General features: G+C 51.1%; 1 protein-coding gene across 5 annotated transcripts in view; it reads right to left on the reverse strand.

Annotated features, from left to right (window-relative positions):
* DIS3L2 (DIS3 like 3'-5' exoribonuclease 2) overlaps positions 1-26625 on the reverse strand; it is a 283427-nt gene that overhangs the window by 7385 nt on the left and 249417 nt on the right. For all 5 annotated transcript variants that reach the window (XM_084891776.1, XM_084891777.1, XM_084891774.1 and 2 more), the window contains one exon: positions 597-780. In XM_084891776.1, coding sequence (XP_084747902.1) covers positions 597-780 — 184 coding nt within the window. The remainder of the gene's footprint in view (positions 1-596; positions 781-26625) is intronic.

A 26625-nucleotide genomic window follows, 5' to 3' on the forward strand; every position in this document is an offset into this window, starting at 1 on the left:
GGATCAGTTGAGGGGCCCAACCCTGCTCAGACGGCCATGAGTGGGGCACAGGGGCTAGCAGCCCCAGCCTGTGTCCCACACTGGGCTTGCTTCACAGGCAACTGCTCGAAGGTCAGTCCTATCACTGGTAGTTGGCTGGCTTGGACAGTCTGTTTCCAGCTGTCTGACCCAAGATACCTCTGCACCCGCCCGAGGCTTGGGCACAGGTGGAAATAGTCTCCCTCCAGTGGGATCAGATCTGGGCACTGGAGTCCTGAGCTCCTGGAGGCTTAGCTCGAGGCAGAACACCTGACACCACTTACTATAGAAGGCATGTTATGGCTTCCAGTGACCCAACCCCCACTGAAGGCCTCTGGGCCAAGCCAAGTCCATGCCTGGCTACAGGACCCCTCCCATGGGCTGAACCTCTAGTGACTTCCCTTGCCCAGTCCTGGTGGGAAGCACAGCCCGGGGCCAGAGCCTTGCAGGGGAAGTCCTGGCTGAAGAGGAACGAACCCTGGTGGAATACAGAGGCTGCTGCACCCACAACACCCTCTTCCCCCCCCCAAAACAGGGCCTCTCTCTGCCTCCCCCAACTTCCCAGCCCCAGCACTCACATTGAGGGCCCCAGAGGAGGTGAAGTCCATGCACAGCCCCATCTGGTCACAGAATTCCTCCAGGTCGTTGAGCATCTTGGTTTGGGGTGGGGGGTGCCGGCGCAGCAGCGCCCTCTCGGGGTAGGCGCGGTAGATTTTGTGGGCCACCGCCATATTGGCCAAGAGCATGAACTCCTCCACGAGCCTGCAGGGGAGGAACCGTCAGGGGCCAGGCCATTCTTTCTATCCCAGGCTCTCTGCTAGCTGGCCCTCTTGCACCCTCAGGCTCAGCCTAGAGATGCCCCCCTACCCCCATCCAATCTACTTTGTTCCTCAAGTTGCTTTCTCTCTCACCCCCACTCACCCCCCTCATTGCACTAATCAGTCCACAAGACTCTTCTCTTTGCAGTGTCAGCTTGGGCACTGTCTGCCCTACTAGACGGGACTCCTGGCGAAAAGGCATGGGGTCTGTCCCATTCTCTGCTTCACCCCGGGGCTTGGGAACCTGTCTGACTCACAGAAGGTACTCAGAGAAGATCTCTGTAAGAAAACAATGTTCCCCAAGAATCCAGAGGACTCCCTCTCTCCCTGGGGAAATGAGGATTTCTGAGGATGAACGGGAGAGTCCTCAAGATAGCAAGAGTGACCTCAAACATCCTGGGACAAGGCAAAGGTGCTGTTGGGGTGTTTAAACCCCAGTCAACCTCTTAGGAGCTAACACTCTAGTTCTGCTTCACTTTAGTATAATCAGGATCAACAATAAGTACGAAAAGATACGGCTCAGCAAGGGCCCAGGGGGAGAAAGAGGATTGATGGAGGAGGAGGAAGTGTGCCAGATTGAAGAGTCAGACGAAGTGGGAAGCTGGATCCCAGAGGCCTGAGGTCAGCACCCCCACCCCTAATCTGAGGCAGCCTACCTGGGCTCCCACGGATCGTTGTTCCCCCACCTGGGCTCCCACGGATCGTACGGATGGTGCCCAAGAGCTGAGCCTCTGAGAAGGGGCTCAGGCATGTTCTGGTGCCATGGTGGCCAGGGTGCCCTGAGTGGGGACAGTCTTGCCCAGAACAGAAGACTCTGCCCTGCCTTTGATCTGAACTCCAGGCTGCATGTCAGCCTGTGCTTCTCCCACCAAGACAGACAGAGCTCAGGGAGGAAGCTCCGCAGGCCGGGTAGTAGCTGGCGGCCCAGCTTGAACTTCCCCTTTCTGGGGAAGTGCTGCAGGGTTCGTTAGCCTTGTCACCTGACCAAGCTCTTGGAAAGAAAGCAGCCAGGTGTGCTATCTTTCCCGGGAGCATGCCCTGCCTTTCTTCCCTCTCAGGCGTGCATCTCCTAAATTGTAAGGGTCCCCATGAGATTTGCAACCAAGAAAGCAATGCGCTGCGGCAGCGCATCCATAGGTCATTGAACACCCCCTGAACCTATCTCCAAGGCCCCCATTTCTCTGACTTTCCAGTGAGCTGATAGCAGCCCCCACCTTGGTTCATCTCTTTCCTACAACATTTCTAGAAAGCCAAAGCAGCCCATCTAAGTTTTCTTCTGTTGCTTCTTTTATCCTAAGCTCTTCTTGTTTCACTGTCCCCAGCTTTAACAAATATACTCTCAAAATAAAAATTAAAAAAGAGATCCCTGGCCGGTTTGCTCAGTGGTTAGAGTGCTAGCCAGTGGAACCCCAAAGGTTTGCAGGCTCCATTCTCAGTCAAGGGCACATACTTCACACCTAGGTTGCAAGTTTGATCCCCTGGCCCTGGTTGGGGTGCATGAGACAACCAATCAGTGTGTCTCTTTAACATCAATGTTTCTCTCTCTCTCCCCTGCTTCCCTTCCATTCTCTCTAAAAATTAATGGGAAAAGTATCCTTTGGAAAGGAAAGGAAGAAAGGAGAGGAGGGAGGGAGGGAGGGAGGGAGGGAGGGAAGGAGAGAGGGAAAGAGGGAGGGAGGGATGGATGGAGGGAGGGAGGGGAGAGAGGGAGGGGAGAGGGAGAGAGAAAGAGAGGGAGTGGGGGAGGTATACAGGGAGAGAGGGGAAGAGAGTGGGAGGGAGGAAAGGAGGGAGGGAGGAGGGAAGGAAGGAAGGAAGGAAGGAAGGAAGGAAGGAAGGAAGGAAGGGAGGGAGGGAGGGAGGGAGGAAAGTAGCCAATGACAGGAGTGGGCCAGGCGGAGGGGGAGCCTGAGTGTGTGATTGCCCCCCCCCCCCCCCATGAACATGCTTCAGCAGAAGTTTGGCTCTGGTCTACCAAGCTGTCCCAACAGCACACCTGTCTCTCCCAGAAGCCCTCTCTATAAGTCCTACACCCCTAGCCCCTCCTCTGCAGGGACTGCTTTGGGCCGGCGCACTATGGGGCAGGATTACAACTTGGGTATAGGACACAGGCTTGGACCTCTGCTAGCCCATGTGCCATACAGGAAGCCAGTGCAGGGAATGGGAGTTTCTTCATTACCACTGGGATGCCCTAACAGCCTTTAAAGTGGCCTCCTGATCCCCCCCCCCCGCCCCCCCGCATCTGTCCTTGAGCACATTACTCCCTGTGGAAAAACCCTTGAGTTCAAGCACCTGAACCCAAGCACCAAAAATAATCTCCTCAGTTGAAATCTTTACCTGGTTCCACGTGTTTTTTTTTTTTTTTTTTTTTTTTTTTTTTTTTTTTTAAAGAAAGAGACATCAATTTGTTGTTTCACTTATTTATGCATTCATTGGTAATTCTTGTATGTGCCCTGACCAGGGATTGAACCCACAACCTTGGCATATTAGGACTATGCGCTAACCAACTGAGCTACCCCGCCAGGGCTCACATGCTCTTGCTGTAGGACCCTGAACAAGTCACGGTCCCTTTCTGACCCTCCTTTTTCTCAAATGTATTGAATAGAAAAGGAATAATAATAAACAGCACCTCTTCACACTGGAATAATACATATTTTAGGGCCAATCCTGTGTCTGAAGACACAGGGAGTGCTTTCCTCTCTCCCTGCCCTCCATGCCAAGTGGCCAGCCTGGGCGTCTCTGTGATTTTCATCCCTGCCATTTGTCCCCCAAGGTATGACCCTTGTCATACCTTCCATAAAGGTCCAGGCTGCTCTACGTCACTTGTGTCACAGTCTAGCATCACCTAATGCAGGGGTCTTCAAACTACGGCCCGCGGGCCACATGCAGCCCCCAGGGGAGTCTGATCCTGCCCACCAGGTTTTTTGGGCAGTGAGCGCAGCCGAGGTGTTACAGTAGGAATTAGTAGTTCATATAGTCCGGCCCTCCAGCTCTCTGAGGGACCGTGATCTGGCCCCCACTTTAAAAAGTTTGAGGACCCCTGACCTAATGCTTCATATTTGGTTTTCTTATTGGGATTTTGTCAACCCAAGAGGAGTCTCAATTCCTGCTCAATAAATGTCTGATTTATTGTCTTCTCTTGGTCAGACACTGCAGGCCATCACCTCCTAAATTCTTCAGATACATATATATTCATTCACTCGTTTGTTCACTCAACGAACATTGCTGTGTGCTAGGCAGGTCTAGGCTTGTCTTCCCATGCAGTCAGAGAATAGTTGTGGTTTTGGAATCCCCTGTCTCCAGCCTAACAGCAGTCTAGGGTGAAGACTCTGGGTTGCATTTTGCCACTATGGCCAGCAGGGGGCAGCATGTCCCCACAACAGGGCTGTAGGGCAAAGTAGCAAAGCTGAGATGGGGCGCCTTCAGCCTGTCCCCTCACTGGGCTCTCCCCTCCTGGGTCCAAGGAACTGAATGCTTGGGCAGCCTCCCCAGGCAGAGCCAAGCTCCTGTTCCCAGTTCTTGCCTTGCTTCTCTTCTTATTCTCTTTAAAAAATATTTTTATTGATTTCAGAAAGGGAGAGGGAGAGAGATAGAAACATAAAAGATGAGAGAGAATCATCAATTGGCTGCCTCCTACACACCCCCTACTGGGGACTGAGCCGGGCATGTGCTTTTGACAAGAATCTAACCCTGGACATCAGTCTGCAGGATGATGCTCTATCCACTGAGCAAACAGCTAGGGCCCTGCCTTACTTCTCAAGGTCTTTAGGTAAGGAGAATAGGAGAGAAAGGAAGGAGAGGAGAGGGCCAGTGTCCAAACCCCAGACTGACAACAGACCCCAGTCAAGCTGCTTCTCCAGTGACCCCACTCCTTGTCCTCTCTGGACCCCCAGTACAGTGCTGTGAGTCACCTGAGGCTGGTGAGAGAAAAACAAGTGTGCTCTTATTGACCTTGAGAGCAAAGTTAGGTGAAGCTTTGGATTTAGAGGCCAACCTTGGACAGAGCGTTGGTGCCTTTGGGGGGCTCCGATTCTCTTTGAGTGTCTCGGCCCCTCCCTTGCAACAGAGTGACAGGAGTTAGAAGGGAAGCCTGTGGAATCCCCTCAAATTATTTCACTGACATCAAGCATTCATCCCAGAAAAGTATCAATGTCACCAAACTGGGAGGCTGTGCAGTATTAAGCCCAGTTCCCTTAGTGCCACCATGGCTCATTAGTGTTTTAGCACAGCTGCACGGACCATTTCCCCACAACCTGTCCTTACAATTCTTCTTATACCAGCAGGTGGGAGGGGGAGGAGAAGGAGAACCTGCCAACAAGTGAGCATGAGAAAGCAGGAGTGAGGCCTGGAGAGCCCTGGTGATCAAGCCCGGGGATGGCTGGGAGGGGTGCAGCACAGACAGAACTAGGTCCCCAAGGACTGCAGAAACAGAAAGGCCAAGGAAAAGCCAAGCGCCAGCAACCAGATTCCAGAGCTCAGGATTCACCGTCAAAACTTGGCGGGCACCACAGGAGGGAGAACTGGGCTGGCCAGGGCGAGTGTCACCGGTCCCCCACGGGTCAGTTCCCTAGAAGGACCGGCAGGGGGCCCCCAACATCTCCCTCCCACAGGACCTGGGACGTGGCAGGAGCATCTTAGAACCCAGGAACTTGAGTAGGAAAGGGCATCTGTTTATAAGCTGCCCAAGGTCCAGGGTCTCTGGGCTCCCATTTAGTGTTTTTCCTTCACCAAAGCCAGCTCTGGGGCTGAAGGCTGCACTCAGTCAGGGAAAGGGACAGCAGGGTGATCACAAGAGGAGCTCTGACAGCTGACCCCATCAGCAACACCCCTTCTCTTTCCTCTTTTGGGGACGGCAGTGCTGTATTCACAGGCCCACAGCCAGGCCTTTGATGATGTCCTGAGCTGTTCTGGGTGGTTAGGACACACCTCTGAGAGCGAACTGCACACACTGGGGTCTGGGAACCCAAATGGAGATGGAACCCTCCCCCTCCCATCCCACCACTCATGGCACAAGCATGAGATCACTCAGTCCTGCTGGGGGAAGGGGGGGGGGGGCGGTAAAGCTGGAACTCAGCAACTGCCTGACAACTGCTCTAAATAGGGGCTCAGGAATGGCCGCCAGCCAGCATCACCTTCCAGAACAGCAAGCCAAGCCCTCAGAGATGAGGCCTTAGTCCCAGGCCTGGCATCTGCTGAGCATCTGGAGCCAGTGCCCCTGGGGGTCTACCACTCTGGAGGTCTGGGGCGGGCTCTGCTGTGATAGACAACTGCATGGTCAACTGCGGGCCAGGCAAACACTTGCAGCATTCCACCTACCTGGGCTCTGGGCCTCCAGAGGACAGGTGAGAGGCTATTCATCCCAGGGAGGAGCTGAGCAAGCCCAGAGATGTCAGAGTCCCTCACCTGCTGTGGCAGATGGCAGGTAAGACTGCAAGCAACCTACACACAAGTACACAGACTCTTCCTGCAGCAAAGATGACTCTGTTCTAGAATGGTGTTTCCCAAAAGGTGTTACTGTCACTTAGAGAATAAAGTATAGCCTGGCCAGGGAGTTCAGTTCGTTGGGCCTTGTCCCATGTACCAAAAGGTTGCCAGTTCGATTACCAGTGAGGGCACATGCCTGGTCAGTGCATGTACGGGAGGCAACCGATCAATGTTTCTCTCTCACATTGATCTCTCTCTGTCTCTCCTTTCCTCTCTCTCTCTCTCTGAAACCAATAAGAACAAGTGAGGATTAAAGAATAAACACATATGAAGTGCTGGAGGTTATTCTGTTTGACAATATTATAGGACACCCCTTCGCCTTTAGGATGCTAATGTGAATTGTGACTTTGTGAGGAGGAGCTACTGGGTGCAGCATTTGCTGCTCAGTGATGACTGAACCTGTTTGGTCACATCTTAAAGGGCAATGTTTGGGAAAGGCCGCTCCATCTGGCAGGGATCAGGCAGTGGCTACTAGTAAATGAGAACTGGGTTAAAACGCTACCTTTCAGAAGAAGGTTGTCTATCCTTGACTGTCAAGGAACTGGACTGAGTGTTCCTCTGCTCATCTGGAAGGCATGGTTCTGTTTTGTGTCTGTGGTCACAGAAGGCCCTCTAGTTGGGGGGTGTCCTATGGTGAGACTCCTGCTCTTGACCTCTCCTGATACTACTTCCTTCCTTGCTCAGGCCAAGCCACCTGGAGAGGCGGGAAGGCTAGTGGTCACCAGCTCAGCAGCTTGCCTTCAATCCCAGCTCTGCTGCTCAATAATTGTGTGATTTCAATTAAGTTTCTTAACCTCTCTGAATCTCAATTTATTTACCTGAAAAATGGGGGTGCAATATATAAGTGCCTAGCCTTAATTACTACATTATTTTATGCATACTGTGGATGTAACTGACCCCGGTGGCCCCAATCCCAGGATTTGGCTGCCCATGGCAAGATGCCCAGAGGCCTCTGCTGTGCTCTCACCACAATGTCACCCCAAGTCCAGGCTTCTATCTCTTACCAACTGGCCTATTATTTTTTTCTTTTTCTTTAAAAAAAAAATGTATTTTTATTGATTTCAGCAAGGAAGGGAGAGGGAGAGAGATATAGATAGAAACATCAATGATGAAAGAGACTTATTGATTACCTCTTGCATGAACCACAACCAGGGCCAGGGATGAAGCCTACAACTGAGATACATGTCCTTGACCCGTTTCAAACCCAAACACACTATCTACTGAGCCACACCCGCCAGGGCTGACCTCCCTACTTCTAGTTATGCCTGCTTTGTTTCCTTTTTCACACCCAAAGCGTGTATTCTTTCTCGAGGGCAAATCTGATCACTTTCCTCTCTTGCCTGAAGCCCTTCAGGAGCTGCCACTGCCCTCCAATTAGTTCCACCTCCTCCTAAAATAAAGTTTACAAAGCTTTGTGCTATGTGCCAGATCACCTCTTCCCCCTCATCTCTCCTCCTTCCTCCCCCCGCCTCCCACTTCAACCATACTGAATTCTGGGCCGTTTCTTCTGTCCCTTTGTTCTGCTCTTCTCTTAGCCTAGAATCCTAGACTACTCTTCTCCCATCTCTTTGTCTTAGATGTCCCTTCCTCTGGAGAGGCAGCATGAGGTGCTCACTCTATGTGCTCCCTGGGCACTCATTTATATTCCATCTCGGCACTTAACTCACATCACTGACCATGGGCTGTATCTCCCCCACCCCTTCACCCTCACTCCAGTGCTGCCTCCCCTGGGCCCTGTACAAGGCCTGGCACAGTGTAAATAAACTGCGGAGAATGAAGGATTCACAGGATGGGGCACGTTCAGGAGGTGAAGGTTAGGTCCCTGCCATCATGCTCCTTTCTCTTTGGGCATACAATCTTCACATGTTTACTTCTGACTCCTTACATTGCTGCCAGAGGTTGTCATTAATTTAAAGCTCTGCCTAAGAGTTTGACTGAGATCATCCCCAAACCAGGCCAGAGAGCACAGCCTGCTCCTGTTCTTTCCCTCCCCTAGACCATGTGCACTTATGACAAGCCGGAGTGCTACACCTCCCAACTAGACCATTCATTTGTTCCTGTTTGTACTCTTATTCATCCTCAAATCTTTCTGAGCTGCTGTTGTGGGTGGGGTGGGCCATCAAGAGACAGACGAGACACCCAGTAAGCCATCGAGAGACGGACAAGACACCCAGTAAGCACCACATGTGAGTGCAGCCCATGAAACCTTCCTGCGGCCCTGGGAGCCATTTTTAATCCCTCTCTGTGTAGATACAAAAAAAGAAGGAGATGGCCCCACATCCCACTTCTCTCTGAGAGCAGCTGGGATTCATGAACAGGGTTGTGTGACTTTGCGGCCCTGCTGCCACCACAGAGCCTTGGCCTGCCCTCCTGAAGCCCAACCCTGTGAGGAGATATGTCTAGAAATGCAAGGTCAATTCCAAGAGACGGCAAGGAGGAAGGAAATACTTTACACAAAGGGATGAAGGTGTAAAGGTGTGAAGGAAAAAAAAAAAGAAAAAAAAAAGCATGTTTGGTGAATAAGGCATCAAGGAGGAGGAGGGCTGTGCAGTGGGGGCAGTGTGGGGCTGGGACTTCACTGAGGGACCTGGGGAGTGGCAGGATGAGGGATGGACATGAAGGAGAAGAACCAGCAATGGTAGGACATGAGGACCAGAGGCCATATGCCATTAGAATGGAAGCTGAAGAGTCTGAGGGCTGGCAAGAGGCCAGAGGCTGCAAGAAAGGGCAGGTTGTGCCAGTCTAGAGATACATACAAGGTGAGGCTCTCAGAGTGGACAAACTGTTACCTTGTCATGGGCACAGAGGGGTAATCCAGGAGGGGGCTTGAAGGGTGATGAGGTGGCGGAGAAGGAAAGTGGCATGAGAGGAGGGCATAAGGTGGAGCTGGGCAGTTTGCCCACAGTGCTGGCTATGTGGTAAAGAGGAAGAGGCTGAAGAGGCCACTGGATTTGGCAAGTAGGAGCTTGGGGTCTCATTGGCGGTGGGGTAGGGAAGTTGACTCAGAAAACCAGAGACTGAAGAGTGAGGGAGACTGCTAAAGGTGGACAACTCTCAATACATTTATTGGTGAAAGAAACTAGAGTTAAAGTATTTTCTATTTAATGTTTTCTGATTGCTGTTTTAAATATTTAAAAGATCTGAACGTGCTTTCAGAGGCAAAGGAGCTACTGTGAGAAAGACCTGAGGTTGAGTATGTGACCCGCCAGCACTGGAGGAGGAAAGGGCTGTCCAAGGAGGGGCAGCCTCTCCGGGCAGACCCAGAGGGGCACTGGCCCCTGTACTGTGGCATCGGAGGCCTGGTCCAGATTGAGGTCAGTGCTGAGCTGACCACAGCCCCGCAGGCTGCTGTCCCCTCCTTAGCCCTTGGCCCATCTAGAGAGCAGAGGAAGCTGGTGCCTGCCGGCAGCAGGACTCTCCCCACCCCGGGTGGTGTTGGCAGGCAGGCTGAGCTCCCCTGCCTGCTGGTTAAGGGCCTTCAAACTTGGGCTCGCTGCTCCTCTGCACTTACCCTCTCCACACTGCCTGGCAAGAGAGGCAGAGCCTCCGAGGATGTTATGTTTCCAGATCCATTTTACCAGCTAAACCAGATGAGAAACTCGCCCCACCCCTTCCACACTCAGAACACTCAGAAAGTGGCTTTGGAAACAACCAGGAGCCAGGCAGCCAGGGCAGTGGCATGGCTGTTGCCCAAACCTGAAAATGCATCAATTTTTCAAAGACCAAAACCAAGTGAGAGGCTAGAAGAGCTTCTTTTGCCCTCAGCCATCAGGGCACTTGTCACAGCTCCGTGGGAGTCTCAAGCAAATGGAATCAGGCCACTCACAGAGACTGTTCAATCAGCTCTTGGTGAAAATTGCTAACTGGGACATCTCATACAAATTGCTTCTAGCCAGTCTCAAATTCATTTCTTCTGAAGAGTAGATCTTCCCCACATGGTTACATCTTCACAGTGGGCCTGGGAGCTCCTAGACTCAATAGCGGCCAGCCCTGAAGGCAGCTGTGCCTCTCACAAGAGCTTTGTACCTGAGCAATGCCCCTTCTCCATGACTGAGCGGCCCGCAGGGGCGGAGGCAGTGGCCACCCTCACGGGGGATCTGCTGCTCTCCTGCAGCCCTAAGCTGAGTGTAGTGTGGCGGAAAACTGGAAGGGTCAGGTGCCGGGGTCTGATGGGAGGCAGTGGCCAAGGAGCACCGGAGTGAGAGTGCTGGGCTGGGAAACTAAAGCTCTCTGCTGCAGTTCTCTCCTGAGTGAAGAGAGAGGGTGGAGCTGGTGGCCTGGGAGCTGGAAAGCGGAGGCCGGAGAGAGGGAGTTGCAAGCAGAGTGGGCCAGGGTGGGTGGGGAGCCCACCAGAGGAAATTTAGCAGACTGACTGATGGGCGCCCACCCACAGCCGACTGGGCACCCCACTTCAAGCTACTGAGTGGAGGGTGCTGCAGCCCCAGGGCCGCCCACATGTCAGAGCTCGGGCCTCTTGCTGACCCCTCTCCTCCTGGGCTCGCTGCAACCTGCTGAGCGTTTTGGACATTCCCATGAAACCACAGGGAAATGAATGGGGCCTAGTTCACAGGCATGGAAAACCCCAGAGGAGAAGGCCTCTGGAGCCAGATATAACAGGCCCTGTGGGTGAGGCTGGAGCCAGGTTTCCTCTTCTGTGAGGCTGAACCCACTCCAGGCCTTCCTATAGGTTCGGCAGGCGGGGCCCAGCTACAGCAAGGCATGGGTTCAGCTGCTTGTTTTTCTAGCTCAAAAGGAAGTCTCCAGAGGCTAGGCCTCCGGAGCACGGGCCCTTGGGCCCTGCCAAAGGGAGGCCCAGTGGCTGCGGTAGGCAGGGGATGGGGGCTTGCTGAGGAGCTGGTTGACAGGCAGAAAGCCCTTTGTCAGCGTAAAGAGAAGCCTCGCTCCCTTCCCGAGGCTCAGCACTCTGCTCAGGGAGGCACACGGCAGGCCTGAACGCGGCAGTGCCGGGCTTGCTCATGGCAGAAAACTCCCCTAAGCAGAACCAGGTGGCAGTTTCGCAGCCTTGCAGAGCTGGGCAATTAGGGCTTGCTGGCTCTGCCCCGGTGTTGACACACATGCCTTTCTCCACTTCTAGCTGCTGTCCAACTGGAATTGGAACCACTGACCAGAGGAGGTGTGGCCACGATGCACAGAGGCCCAGGCACCTCGGGGAACCACCGCAGAGCCCCCAAAGCTTTGCTGCTCTGCTTAGACTCCCAGGCTAGGGGTCTCTTTCATACCCCAGCCCAACAATAGGGCTGCCTCTGTAGCCTAGGACAAGTTCCATGGGGCCAGCAAAGTCACCACTGACATTGGCAGGAATCAATTTTGATTTTAAAGTTAGGCTTTGGGCATGAAGTTCTTTGAAAAGACAAGGGTGTGCTGGAATACACAGTTGTTTGTATACATACACAGATAAGGGAAGATCAGACACATGTTCTGGGAACCAAAGCTGCTTTGGTTTTACAAGTTGGAGCATGCTTTGCTCACCTTTCCAGATGCTCTTGGCCCCACTGCCACTGGGTGCAACTCCCATGAGCAGGGCCCACCACCCAAGGCACAGGCCATTAACAGCTACAGAAAAAAGCAACTGCTGGTCTCAGGCATCTCATTGAACCTGCACAGAAGCCTTGCAGAGGAGCAGGACTCGCTCATCTCTACATCCCAGGGCCAAGGGCACATGTAGGTGCTGATGAAATATTTACAGAACAAATAAGCACTTCAGAGACATGATTAGTTTGAAGGCCCTAATCTGCACAGAGGGACAAACGGGTGGGTGAGAGGCCAAGTACGGTGAGTGCATAAGTCACACAACCAGCGTGTGGCAGGGCTGTAATCTGGAGACTGGTCTTTTTTACTCCAAAGCCTACTCTCCACCACCAACCTTCAGGTGGGAAGGGCCTGCCAGAGTAGCTGAGGTCCAGGCCTACCTGGTGCAAGTGGAGGAAAGGATAATGTGTCCAGGAGAAAAGGGTGTTCTGGACTGGGCAAAACAGGAATCTGAGTTTTTTTTGCTAAATAATGGTTCCTCAGCAATAAAGAGGGGCGTCTCTCTAAGCCTAGTGATTGAGACCTACAGAGGCTGGGGATGGGGTGAGGGGGTGCAACCTGAGTAGGATGGCCAGGGCAGTAAGGCCTGTGGAGGTTCTCAGCACCAGGGACGTGGCTTCTTGCATAAAGGCTTCAGCTTCCTTGGCCCCTACAGGGCTCTTGCTGGTTGGCTCCTGGCCTCAGCCCAGCTCCCCCACCAAGTCACAAGGAAATGGGCACCTTCACACCTTGCCTTGGGGCCTTCTCTTGGCTGATGGGCACTTGACTCTCTGGGATTCCCCCTGGGGCTTCTATAATACACTGCTTTCTCTGCCTGCCAGGCCCTAGCCCACCTTCTTCACATTGTCTTGTTGAGTTTTCAAGGTTCAACTCACTAGATCAGCAGTTTTCTTTTCTGGGGAGCAGGACTTGCTCATCTCAGCATCCCAGGGCCAAGGGCACGTGTAGCTGCTGCTGATGAAATATTTACAGAACAAATAAGCACTTCAGAGACACGATCTTCTTGATGATCCACAGAAAATGCTGAGGGGAAAACTAGGCCTTTTTGGGGAGTGGGAATGGAGCATCCAGGAGAAGGTCCCAGAAGTGGTGGTTCGGTTCCTGAGGCTCCCTTCAACTTATCCCTGCTGGAAGGTGGGCACGTGAACTTGGCAGACAAACTAAGACAGCTTCTACAAGTCTAGTGGGACTCGCTGAATCTGCTCTTGTGAGATTCCTATTTGCTGTAGTTGCTTATCACTTAGACCCAACACGAGGTGATGGTGTGCTGGAGTGCATTTGTTGGCCACCTGATCAATGAATACTCTTGTCCAAAAGCTGCCCGCCTCACTGTAAATATGAAACCCAATTGATTATTAAAAAACCTCTTTCTGGACTATTTCCATAGAAATAACACTTGTCGTTATCACCCACTGGGATGCAGTGTGTTGAGTCTGGCACAGCTCTTCATTAGTTACATGTCTTTTAAAATATTGACCCACAGTTTTATGAACTAGGTTCAGAGTGATTTAAATGAGCAAAGTGGCCCTAGTTGGTTTGGCTCAGTGGATAGAATGTCAGACTGTGGACTGAAGGGTCTTGGGTTCGATTCCAGTCAAGGGGACATGCCCAGGTTTCAGGCTTGATTCCCAGTAGGGGGTGTGCAGGAAGCAGCCAATCAATGATTCCCTTTTATCATTGATGTTTCTATCTCTCTCTCCCTCTCCCTTCCTCTCTGAAATCAATAATTTTTTTTTTTTAAATGAGCTGAAAAAGAAACGATCAACAAAACAGTAAGAAAGCCCACTACATGGGAGAACATATTTGCCAATGTTATCACCGATAAGGGCCTAATATCCAACATTTACAGGGAACTCATATAACTTAACAAAAGGAAGATTAAAAAAAAAAAGGGGGGGGGGGGAGATAACCCAATCAAAAAATGGGCTATGGAGCTAAATAGATACTTTTTTTTTTAATTGATTTTTTTTACAGAGAGGAAGATAGAGAGTTAGAAACATCGATGAGAAAATCATTGATCAGCTGCCTTTTGCACAACCTCTACTGGGGATGTGCCCACAACCAAGGTACATGCCCTTGACCGGAATCAAACCCGGGACCTTTTAGTCCGCAGGCCCACGCTCTATCCACTGAGCCAAACCAGTTTCGGCTAAATAGATACTTTTTGAAAGAAGACAGAAGGAATGCCAAGAGACATATGAAAACATGCTCAAAGTCACTAATAATCCATGAGATGCAAATCAAAATGACAATGCGGTACCACCTCACACCTGTCAGAATGGCTATCATCAACAAATCAACAAATGACAAGTGCTGGCGAGGATGCAGAGAAAAAGGGACCCTTGGGCACTGTTGGTGGGGATGCAGACTGGTGCAGCCACTGTGGAGAACAGTGTGGAGTTTCCTCAAGAAACTAAAAATGGAACTCTCATTTGACTCAGTAATATCACTTCTAGGAATATATCCCAAGAAACTAGAAACACCAACTAGAAAGGATATATGCACCCCTATGTTCATAGCAGCACAATTCACCATAGCTAGGATTTGGAAACAGCCTAAGTGTCCATCAGCAGATAAGTGGATTAAAAAACTGTGGTACATCTACACAATGGAATACTTATGCTGTGGTTAAAAAGGAGTTCTTACTATTTGCAACACCATGGATGGAACTGGAGAGCATATGCTAAGTGAAACAAGTCAGTCAGAGAAAGATAAATATCACATGATCTTACTCATTTATGGAATATAATAAACAACATAAACTGATTAACAAAAATAGATCCAGAGACAAAGAAACATTGATTAGACCATCAAACCTCAGAGGGAAGGTAGGGGAGAGTGGAGGTAAGGGGGAGAGATCAACCAAAGGACTTATAGGCATGCATATAAGCCTAACCAATGGACACAGACAATAGGGAGTGAGGGCATGAGAGTGGGGGATAGGGGGATAATGGTAGAATAAGGACACATATGTAACACCTTAGTCAATAAAGAAATTTTAAAAAGTGAGCTGAGTTGGATGGTAAATTAGAGTGTGAGGCCAGTGTCAATATCTGACTGGACCCCATGGTTCCATTTCCCTGACCAGTTGCTCCAAGTTCATCCTTTAGCGAAGCACAGGATGCAGAGGCGGCCTCTGTTTAGCCAAGACTTAGAGACACTCCAAGAAAATTGGGCAGCTGGAACAACGGACTTCTTCAAAGGCAGCTCAGGTCAGGCCTGGGTAGCCATTCATGACTGGGAGGACCAGTCGGTCCCATCCAGGTCTCCTTCAGGTACGCACTGCTCTCCTTGGCAAAGGCACTGCACCCAGGGCTCTCTGGCCTCAGCCTGGCTGCCCCCACCTGGGTGGAAGCCCTGCTTGACGCCCTGCAGAGCCCTGTGTGGGTCCCTGGCTGCAGCTGCCCTCCCACGATCAGACCTCTTGTCTCTCCCAACAACCACTGCAAGGGGAGAGTGTCTACTTTCCCTTGTTAATGGTGTCTATGCCAGTCCACTTACACCAGTCAATCTTTATGAAACTCAAGACCAGTTTCTTATATGCCACATTTGGGTGTTGGCGGAATTACTGCTAAATTGTTATTTGCAATAACGGGAAAACCTAGCCATTGGTTTTGCCAGGACATCCTTACAGGCAGTGTGCAGTTCAGCAGTGTCCACAACCTCCAGAGACCACTGCTGCTCCTCTGCTCACTCTGCCCAGGAATGGCCACAATAGCCGTGCCAGCAGCATTGGCACCCACCCTCTGAGCACTGAGGCAAGCTGGGCCAGTGGCCCAGCACAGAATTCCAAGAAACAAGTGGCCATGCACACAGGTGTGCAAATGGAAGTGACAACCCATGTACTCTGTTGGGGAATGCTCATGGAGTTTTGGGGAGAGATGGCCAAGGGTGGGGTGGGGAGAACCATTCTTCTCCCATTCATGATCCTTAGTGGGTCCCTCTCACTCCAGAAAAGCCTGGTAAGATAGAATGCAGAGCTTTATGAGCTTGTTCTCAATTTTGGCTCACCAGGGCCCGGCCAGCCTCTTTTCTCCTAGCTTCTGTCCCCTGCCCCACATTGCCACCTGCCATTGAACACTTGCCTCCCTTGGGGGGACTGGGCCTCCCACATTGACTGCCCAGGCTCCCAGTTATGGAGGCTTCCCTACATGGAGTGGGCATGTCACTGGGAGCCTGCTCCTGCACCCTCTGCACACCTCTGCCACGGCCCTTGTTAGTGCACCTGGGTGTTGTTTTACACATGTCTTCCCCGGTGGGCTGTCTGCCTCAGAAAGGAGGGCCCTTTTGGCTGCATACACTTGGGCAGTAGTGGCACTAGCAGGTGTCTAAAAAAATTTGTTGAAAAGCAAAGAAATGGTGTCTAGGTCTGGGCTGGAAACACTAGCAACTGGTCCTCCGACTATGAGGCCCGTGGGCAGCCTCCTGAAGGCCCTTCCTCAGGCATTGAGAATGTCTTAGGGGTCACTTTCTAAGTTGGCCGGGGGAAATGGCCCATTTGTTATGTAATGCAATTCTGAATATGCTTCCTGAAGATTCCTATTTCCCTTGCTCCAGCCCAGCTTTATTGGGGCTCTGACCAGCACTGGCCTCAGGCCTCCAGGGAGGCCTGGCCTGGATAGGAAGGATGAGCAAGGCGGGCAGGGTTCTCCTTTGGGGACAAGCAGCTTCCCTTTATATCTGAGCTGAGCACACCAGCGGCCTCCTATGTTCTTGCTTACTACAGTGAGGGGAAAATGGGGAGTCATCCACTGGCTGCCTGGTAACGGAGGCAGGTTCACCTCCCCACCTCAAAGACCCAACCTAAAGGTTCTTCCATGAAGATGGAGTGAGAAATGTATAACACTCTTATCCAGGATCTGGCATGTTGTTAAGTATTTCATACATATTCATTATTATTATTTAAGGTGATAAGGGTCTGCTGTTATTAATAGAAAAATGTTAGGAACATAGCACATGAGGGGTAAGAGCAGAGGCAGCCTTCTCCCAGAGCTTGTCAGTCAGAATTTGTTGTGCATCCACAGTGCCCCAGGCATCATGCTGGGGCTGGGGCAGAGATACCGTCCTTGCCCTTGGGCACAGGAATTAGAAGATGGACCTCCCATCAGAATTTTCTTAGAGTCATAAGTGGGCTCTTTCCTGGAGCATTTATTTCCTGAGCTCCCACAAAGTGTTCTTAGCACTTTGGGCAATGGATCCCTCAGATGATCTGAGCAAAGTGGTTTTACGCTCACACCTGACCCACAAAAACGTTTCCACAAAGCCAAAGGCAGGAGCTTGCCTCCGGCATGCAGGCTAGTGCTATGGATCTGAAGTTCACGAACAACATAAGAGTGACATCTGATAACACTGACAGTAGGAAAAGCCTAAGAGGGCCAAGAATTCCTTCAGCTTCAAGAAAGAACTCTGACACCTGATAGTTTTTGTTGTTGTTGTTGTTTGTTTTTTTAGAATATTTATGATACAGAAGATGGTAACCAGCTAACCGGTCTTTGATCTATGCTGAAGATTACTGAGAAGAACAGATTTACATTAAACTGAGGGCTGGTAGAACTAAGAAGGAATTTTCTAGCATGAAAAATATACTAAACAATTCAGTTAAAAGATGATTTAAAAAGTATAGCCTCATCTTGCTTGTCTGGAACTCAGTCCCACATACTCTTGAATATTTGAAACATGGGGAGAACCAGGAAAACCAGCTACGAAGACTCTGAGCAGCCAACACAGGTGTGGGACCCAGGCGTCGAGTGAGACTCATGGGGAAGTCACTCAGAGCCTCTTTTCTTCATGAATAATTCTAACCCTCCACTTGGCTTCCTAACTAATCTCACACCCCCACGGAGCCACACACTCACACCAGGCTGGAGAGTGCAGGGGCTTCTTCTGAGGTGACTCAGTAAAGCTGAATGGAAACACCTGTACTGTGAGGCATCCAGTATAGATGGAGGCGAAGGGCATGTACAGCCTAGCAGACCACAAGGAAAACACTAACATCACAATCTAAACACTACGAATAATCCTAAATCTTAGAAGGGCCACATTATGTCCAGTTGACACCATCAAACAGTGGGTGTTTAAATTAAAAGTTTTGGTGCTTAAAATAATCCCTTACCAGGTGACAACATGATTCTATTGAACAATTCCCTCCCTAGGGTTCCAGAAGACTCAGACATTCTGGTATTTAATGACCATACTGGCCTGCCCCTGTGTGAGACATGGAGAAGGAGAGACCCAGAAGGGCACGTGAGGAAGCTGCAGAAGAGTGAGGGTGCTGGCATTCCGAGAGGGAGGTGCTGGCATTCCGAGAGGGAGGGTGAGTTGGCACCCCTGCCTCTGCAGGCGTCAGTCCTGAGTGCTCCCACAGCCCTTCAGTTCTATGCTGTTGACAGTGGGGTCTTCAGTCGCAGGAAATGAACCATGTCCTTTAACATCCCCGGCCACTCTCACATTTTCAGAGTAGCTGTGTAAGTCTGCCACTGCTTCCACCTGACTCAAGGGCCATGAGTTGGGCATCTGCTGAGTCCCTCAGTAAGATCATCTGGGTGCTGACCACTGGAGAAGTGCACCAAGAAGAAAGAGTAATCATGTTCACTTCCTCTTCAATAAATGAAGCAGCCTCTCAGTGGTTTATATCAATTGATGGCCTTTGTCATCAAGCACAGCAATTCCTTTAGGCTCTGGAGGCTTCCTGCCAAACCAAGAAAAAGCCACAATGCTCCAGAGAGCTGGGGAGTGGCAGTGAAGACAGATCTGAAACACTTCCTCACAGAGAGCACAGCCAAAAGCTGAGAGAGCCAAGCACGTCTGGTTACCTGCCAGGCAGCTGCAGGAGGTCACAACCACGGGCACCTTTCTTCAGGCTCAGAGCCAGCACGTAATCATGTGGCCCGTTTCCTAACTAACCTCCTTGAGAGGCTCTCAGGCCTCTGTGACATAGGCCTGAGATCTGGACTTCCAGGTACCCAAGAGAGGGTGTCTACGCAGAGGGATTTGCTGCTCTAAGTATCTGCACATGTCCTGGAGTCTGGCGCAGTACACCGGCACAGAGGGTCCGGAGGGACACGTCCATTTGCCAGGAACTGTGGGCCTGTTCATCAACCAGCGAGTAGCCTGGATGTCACCAGCCTCTTCTAGAACTCCTCAAAGTCTTGAAAGGGGGCAGGCCTCCTTGGGTTTAAAAGCTGCCCAATCTAGCCATCTGCTCAAAAAGCTGGCCTTAGGGGCTGAAGAGCAGGCTCTTACTTCATCCCCTCCGCCCACCTGGAATACAAATCTGTGGATGGACAAACACACAGAGGCAGAATAAGAGGCATGAGTCATGCCAGGAAATTCTGAAAAAGATAGAGATGTGGCAAGTAAAGGTATAGAGAAAATAAATATGCCAATTGTACCCATCCTCTCTTATGGTCAAAGCATGTCATCACACGCTAAAAAGCAACTGGAAAAAAACCCAGCTGAAGGGCTCCAAGTCACACTGGCTTGCTGCCCCAGGAGGCTCCCCAGAATGGTGAGAACTGCAGTCAGTGTAAAAAGGATGGGTAAAGAAAAAGGCCAACTTGTACAAAAGAAATTTAACTCAAGGAGGAAAAAACGCTGTTTGCATAATATAACCCTGTGTTAAACCAACCACGAAAACATTTACTCTCTTTAATAAGGTCTTTGAGACTTTCTAAAGTGTTAGTTTCGAGAGATCCTGGTGTCCTAGAATTTTCTGTCTTGCAGGGAAATCTCTTGGGTCATCCTTGGGTAGTTATTGGAGCTGCAAAAGGAGGGCTGTGAGAATAACAGGAACATCCTCACCTTGCCAGCGCAGGGCTGGTTTGGGTCTCTACTCTCCTTGTACTCTTCCTTCATCTCTCCAAATTTCAGCAGAGAAAAAGTCAGTGTAACTGCACAGGATTCATAATCCTCAAACTGGGACAGCTGAGACTAGAAAGAGCTTAAAAACACACAGTTCTGTGCCATGACCCAAGCAGCCTGATGGAGAGGAAAGCTCCCAGTCGCCACCTCCATCCTCTGGCATTAGGCAAGAGCACACACGGCCGCAGAGATGAGGGAAGCCCTGCGCCTGGCTGGTGGGTGGCTTAGCCAGGTGGCTGAGGAAAGCTGCAGGTGCAGACCTTCAAGGTTCCAAAGAGGTAGGAAAGTTTCCTTTCCTGAGAGACTCAACAGAAGCCCAAATTTGCTTCCATGGCAACAGAAATCAGAGGAAGTGGGATGGGACAGATGACAGTGATAGATCTTTAAGAGAAAAGTTGTTCAACTGCTTCATAGGTATATTTAATATCTTTTCCTTTTCCCTCCTCCACATCTCTTTAAATCAATAGTAATACTTTGGTGACCTTGGGATTAGACATTCAATACTCTTCCAGGGAATTGGGAATAGTAAGAACAGTCTGGGCTTTGGGTCCATCACATTTTTTTGAATTCCTGCTCACCTGTACCAGCCACGAGAGCCTTTTGTAAAATGGAAAAGGCAAAATCTTCTCCACGAAGTTAAAATAAAGAGCCACAGTCTTGTGATAAGTATCAGCTCGTTTTCTCTCAAATATAAAACTGATTCTATTAATCTAGCTCCTAGAGTACAAACCATCACTGCCACATGTCAAACTGAAAAATATTCCCAAATTGAAAGCTCATCTTGGTGACAAGTAAAATCAAGTGTATACTAAAGAAAATTATAGGGTAATTTTTCATAATCTAAAAGTAAGTGTGTGGCCATAACCAGTTTGGCTGAATGGATAGAACATCAGCCTGCAGACTGAAAGGTCCCAGGTTCGATTCCAGTCAAGGGCAAGCACCTTGGTTGCGGGCACATCCCCACTTCGGGGTGTGCAGGAGGCAGCTGACCAATGTTTCTCTCTCATCAATGTTTCTAACTCTCTATCCCCCTCCCATCCTCTCTGTAAAAAATCAATAATATCTATCTATCTATCTATCTATCTATATAAATATATTTAAATATATATTTAATATATAACCCTTCTCACTGAGATCAGAAATAAGACATGGATGCTTAATGTCATCACTTCCATTAAATACTGCACAGTACAATAAGGCAAGAAAAAGAAATAACATGGTGTGAGATTTGAAAAAAAAAAAAAAAGTAAAGCTGTTACTACTTGCAGATGATGTGACTCGGTATCCTATTTAAAAGCCTAATATGCTAAGTGTCTATTCATCCAGTCAGCTGTTCAACCAATCAAGTGTAATATGCTAATGATATGCTAAGGTTGTTCAACCACTTGCTATGACATGCATTGACCACCAGGGGGCAGACAGTCGACCAGTGGCTATGACATGCACTGAGCACCAGGGGGCAGACCCTCCGACCAGTAGGTTAGCTTGCTGCTGGGGTCTGGCCTATTGGGACTGAAATGGGCTGGATATGCCCTAGAGTTCTCCCATGATTCCTCCCTAGCCCTGATCGTGTACCATGGAGTCCCTCGGTCCCTCGACTTGGCCTGTGCCCTCTAGCCATCTGGAACCCCTCAGGGGACGTTGGAGAGCCGGTTTCAGAGGGACCAGTTGCTATGATGTGCATTGACCACCATGGGGCAAGACACTCAATTCAGGAGTTGCCCCCTGGTGGTCAGTGTGCTCCCTCAGGGGGAGCACCGCTCAGCCAGAAGCTTGGCTCATGGCTGGTGAGCACAGCAGTGGTGGCAGGAGCCTCTCCTGCCTCCACAGCAGTTGGATATCCCCTGAGAAGTCCCAGACTGCAAGAGGGCACAGGCCAGGCTGAGGAACCCCCTCCACGCAAGTGCACAAATTTTGTGCACTGGGCCTCTAGTCTATAAAATAAAAAATAATCTATAAACAAATTATTTAAATTTAATAAATAAATTTAACAAGGTCACTGGATATAGGTAAATAAAAATAAGCTATATTTCCATATATCAGCAATAAAGATAAGAGGAGATTTATAAATACCATTTAAAATAGTATCACAGAGCTGATCAGTGATTCTCTCTCATCGATGTTTCTAACTCTCTCCCTCTTTCTTCCTCTCTGTGAAAAATCAATAAAAAAAAATATTAGAGGATCCAAGATGGCTGCTCGGGTATACACCTAGCCGCAGCAGCTCACAACAATTTCAAGGGAATACAACTAAAATGTAGAGTGGACATTGCCCAGAGCTACAGGTAGTCGACTGACTGAAAACTCTACAATAGGAAGGAGGGAGAAAACCAGAAGGAAAATCAGAGGAACTGAAAAAAAGCCTAAGGTACGGAGACATGCTGCGCCCTCGCACGCACGCGCGCGCGGAGAGGTCGCAGCCGGAGAGGAGGAGAGGGCTGGGTGCTGCCTGGTGTTCCCTAGCAGGAAGGAAATAGAACCCCCAGCCTGGGCTGAACCCCCGAACCGGCAGCGCTGAGCCCCAAGTTATGTGCCAGACCCTGGGGACCCAGGCTCCGGCAGGGGGAGACAATCCCGGGGGACGGCGAAATGCGGGGCCCCCAGAGTCGCGCGCACATGGCGTGCAGAGGACTGAATGTTGACTCTGATGCTGGATTACCCTAGCCGGAAGAAACAAAGCCTCCGGCGGCAGCTCTGAGCCTCAGTCCAGACCGCCCCGAACTCCAGGTCTGGGCCAGTCCCTGGGGACCCAGGCTCGGGCAGGGGGAGACGGAGCTGTGAGGTGGAGTCCTGGGAGCGCGGCGAAAGGCCGAGCCCCCGGAGTCGCGCACACTGTGTGCAGAGGACAGTCTGTTGACTCTGATCCTGGACTCCCCTAGTGGGAGGGAGAAAGAAAGCTCCAGACTGGAGGAACGCCACGAGGAGCAGGAGCCCCTGCCGGACACCGGCCAGCCGGGCGCCAGCAAGGAGCCGGGCGACGGGGCCCCCAGTGGGGGGGGTGCCCCTGAGCCTTCGACTGCTGAGCGCTGGCAACGGAGCCAAGGACGGGGGCTGCTTCCTGGGCGGCGCCGACCCCGGCAACAGGCTGGAGCAGCGCGGGAGCCCACGGAGAACAAAGGGGTGCCACAGGCCAACCTGCTGAGCTCCCAGGACAAGGAGGAAGAAACCAAAGAAGTTCTCAATGTGAAGAAATCAAGTGAGAGCAAATGATAGTAAAATTACTTAAGAATACAAAGAAGATCTTGAAAAATCAAAGACTAAGTCAGAACTCAACTCACCAGCCAACATTGCAACATAAATGCGTGTTTGTTTTTTTTGAAAAAAGAAGAAAAAAAAGAAAAAAGGGACGGAATGTTGGAACAGCGGCGACCAGGCCTAGAGTGGCCAGGCACAAGGCAGTGGCAGCTGGGCCCGGAGCAGCAGTGGCCAGGCCCCAGAGCAGCAGCAGCCAGAACAAGAGCATCAACGGCCAGCACTGGAGCAGCCAGACCTGGGGCAGTGGCAGCCAGGCCTGAGGCAGAGGTGGCCAAGCACAGGGAAGCCAGTCCAGGAACACCCAGACATGGAGTGGCTGGGCCCGGAGAAGCCCGGTCCAGAGCAGCCGGGTTGGGAGCAGCCAGGCCCAGAACAGCAGTAGCCAAGCACGGAGCATCCAGGCTGGGAGCGGCCAGGCTCGGAGCAGCCGGGTCGGGTGCGGCCAGGCCCGGAGCAGCGGCGGCCAGGCTGGGAGCGGCCAGGCCCGGAGCAGCTGGGTCTGGTGTGGCCAGGCCTGGAGCAGCGGCTGCCAGGCTAGGAGCAGCCAGGCCCGGAGCAGCAGCTGCCAGGCTGGGAGCAGCCAGGTCCGGAGCAGCCGGGTCTGGTGTGGCCAGGCCTGGAGCAGCGGCTGCCAGGCTGGGAGCGGCCAGGCCCAGAGCAACAGCTGCCAGGCTGGGAGCGGCCAGGCCTGAAGCAGCTGGGTCTGGTGTGGCCAGGCCTGGAGCAGCGGCTGCCAGGCTGGGAGCGGCCAGGCCCGGAGCAGCCGGGTCTGGTGCGGCCAGGCCCGGAGCAGCGGCTGCCAGGCTGGGAGCGGCCAGGCCCGGAGCAGCCGGGTCTGGTGCGGTCAGGCCAGGAGCAGCGGCTGCCAGGCTGGGAGCGGCCAGGCCCGGAGCAGCGGCTGCCAGGCTGGGAGTGGCCAGGCCCGGAGCGGCCGGGACCAGAGCAACCGGTCCCAGAGCAGCCGGGTCGGGTGCGGCCAGGCCTGTAGCAGCAACAGCCAAGTCCAGAGCAACTAGGTCGGGAGCGGCAGTGACCAGACCCGGAGCAGCTGGTTGTGGAACGAACCAGAGCAACAGAGGCCAGGCCCGGAGCAGCCAGGCCCGAAACAGCTTGCTCCTCGCCTGTACCTGCCCACGGCTGCCTCTCAGACATGGCTGGAAACTTTTGCGGGAACTTGAGGGTCTGCTGAATCAAGTGATGAAGGCTTAGATCTGGATGTGTTGAGTTAGTATAGCGCTGGGGTGTTGATCTGTGAGTGCCTTGGGTGGGGCCTGGATGAGGCTGGTTGACCTATTTGAAAATGTCTTTTGTGTGAAGTGTATCATTGGGCATGTGGAGGTATTATTGATATGAGAAAATGCTAAGTAACAGATTTACTATCTGAAAAGGGATTTACTATCGGGGAAAGGGAGGGAGGAAGAGACTGAACATAAACTGTGCACCTATGGATGAGGGCAATGGGGGATGGGGAGGGGATAGAGGGTGGGGTGGGAACCTGGTGGAGGGGGGAAGAAATGAGGAACCTTTGTAATAATATGAACAATAAAGATTGATTTAAAAAAAAAAAAAATAAAATAAAATAAAAAAAAAAAAAATAAAATAGTATCACAAATATCAAATACCTAGGAATAATCTAAGGAAAGATGAGGAAGACCTCTACATAGAAAATTATAAAGCATTACTGAGAAAAATTAAAGAGGATCTAAATGAAGACTGACATATACCATGGCTGCTGAAAGAAAAATGTCAGACACAAAAGAGAATATACTGAATGATTCCATTTACATAAAGCTCAAAGCCTTGCAAAACTAATCTACATGTTTGGAGTTTTAAGATGATGGATTCCTTTGGGATGAGAGAGGGCATAAAGGAAGTTGCTGGAGTCTGAAATGTTCTATTTCTTGATTTGGGTAACAGTTAAGCGGGTGTGTTCATTCTAATACTCCTCTGGACTAGATGCATAAGATTCTTGTACTGTCTTCATGTCATAAATTAAAAAGATGTTTTACAGAAGTGAGTTTATTGTAAAAATGTTTCCCAGTGCGCACTATGGAGAGAAAGAGTGGAGTGGACATTAACACACACTGAGACATGGATGAGGGCGTCTCTGCATGTGCACTGATGTGTCTGTATGGCCTCTATCCAGCACCATCTCCCACTGTGGCTTCCACGTGTCCAGCCTTAGAAAGCAGCAGGAGCTGAGGAGCTAGTGATTGCCACCAAGGGCTCAGCGCCCTGACCTGCAGATGGGAATCCTTTGCTAAGGCAATTTAGTGCTTTAAAGCGTGACTTTAGGCTACATCCCTCCCCCATTTCCTAGCAGCAGGAAAGGGTGTTGACGCACACCAATTCATTAAGAGCTTCTCCCTGCCCTGGCCACATTATATTTGTGGGAGACTGGGTTACTGTAACCCAAGGTAATGTAAGCAACACAGGAGGCAGCCATGCTGACCCGGGCCTTGCTGCCCTCCCTGCGGGGCCCACAGCAGTTCAGCACCACTCTGCGCAGCTGTCCCAGGCTCACTCCATGTTTCATGTGGTGGAGGCAATATCCCAGGGAGAAGCCTGCTGGCTCCATCTCCGGTTTACAGCTTGACCTTGGGCAGGGCACCTCTCAGGGAACTGGCTGCCCTCTCCGTAAGATGGGAGTGTTCATATCCCCTTCTCTTCCTGTAGGAAAAACTGAGGTCAAATGAACACTGCATTTTGTCATCTAAAATATCATTAACGTTGCTGCATGGAGTGAGGTGATGGGAGGAAACAAAGCTACCACCTATTTCTCTGTGCAGTGGGAAGGTGAAGTACATCCTTCACCAATCACCACCTTGAAAGTACAGCAACTTAACATGATGATGCCCAGCAGTAAAGGCTGTGATGGAAACAGTGAACTCACATTCCAGCCAACTCCAGCATGCACATCACAGCTGCAGGCTCACTCCCATGAGGTCACCTCTGGCACCTCTCTCCAGCTGCATTGCTTCCAATTTCCCCCAAAGCTCTCCTCTGCCTGACTTCCAGCTCCTCTTTCGCCTAAGCAAGGGCTTCCCCAGGACAAGAAAGGCATTCTTCCTTCTAATTGGTAGTTTCAGTGGGAGGTCTGGAGGCTCTCAGGTCTGGAGGCTCTGCTTAGCCTGAGGAACTGGCCTCGGGTCCAAAGTGCAGACACTTAAGTGTCATTTCCAAATACTGACAAGTATTGGGTTTGGTCTCAAGTTATCAGAGCTGCCGGGACCGATCCTCTCTGCTTATTTAGGCGAAGGAAGGAGACAAGAACCAAGCGAAGAAGGAAACAAATTAAACTCAGGGCTTTACCTAAGAGCTTCGCTCCCTCTCCTCCTCAAGTTGACGGCCATGAAAAGGTGCTCCTTGGAGCTCCTGCCATGGGAGCATAAATTGCCTGACAGCCCAGCTGCAGCCCCTGTGACCCAACACTGCACTGGCACTGAGGCCACACGTCCCTGGCCAGTGACAGAGCACTCTGGGGAGGCCTGAAAGATGTGAAAATCCTCTAACAGGTAACTTTGGTTTGAGGACTTCCTGTCAGCCTGGGGAACCTTTCTGAAAACCAGACTGCAGCCTAAGACTCTTCCTACCATCCTCCTCCTCCCCGCTCCTCCCCAGGGATCAGAGTTGAAAGCTC

This window comes from Pipistrellus hanaki (assembly GCF_964339955.1).
Source record: "Pipistrellus hanaki genome assembly, chromosome: 8".
NCBI lineage: Eukaryota > Metazoa > Chordata > Mammalia > Chiroptera > Vespertilionidae > Pipistrellus > Pipistrellus hanaki.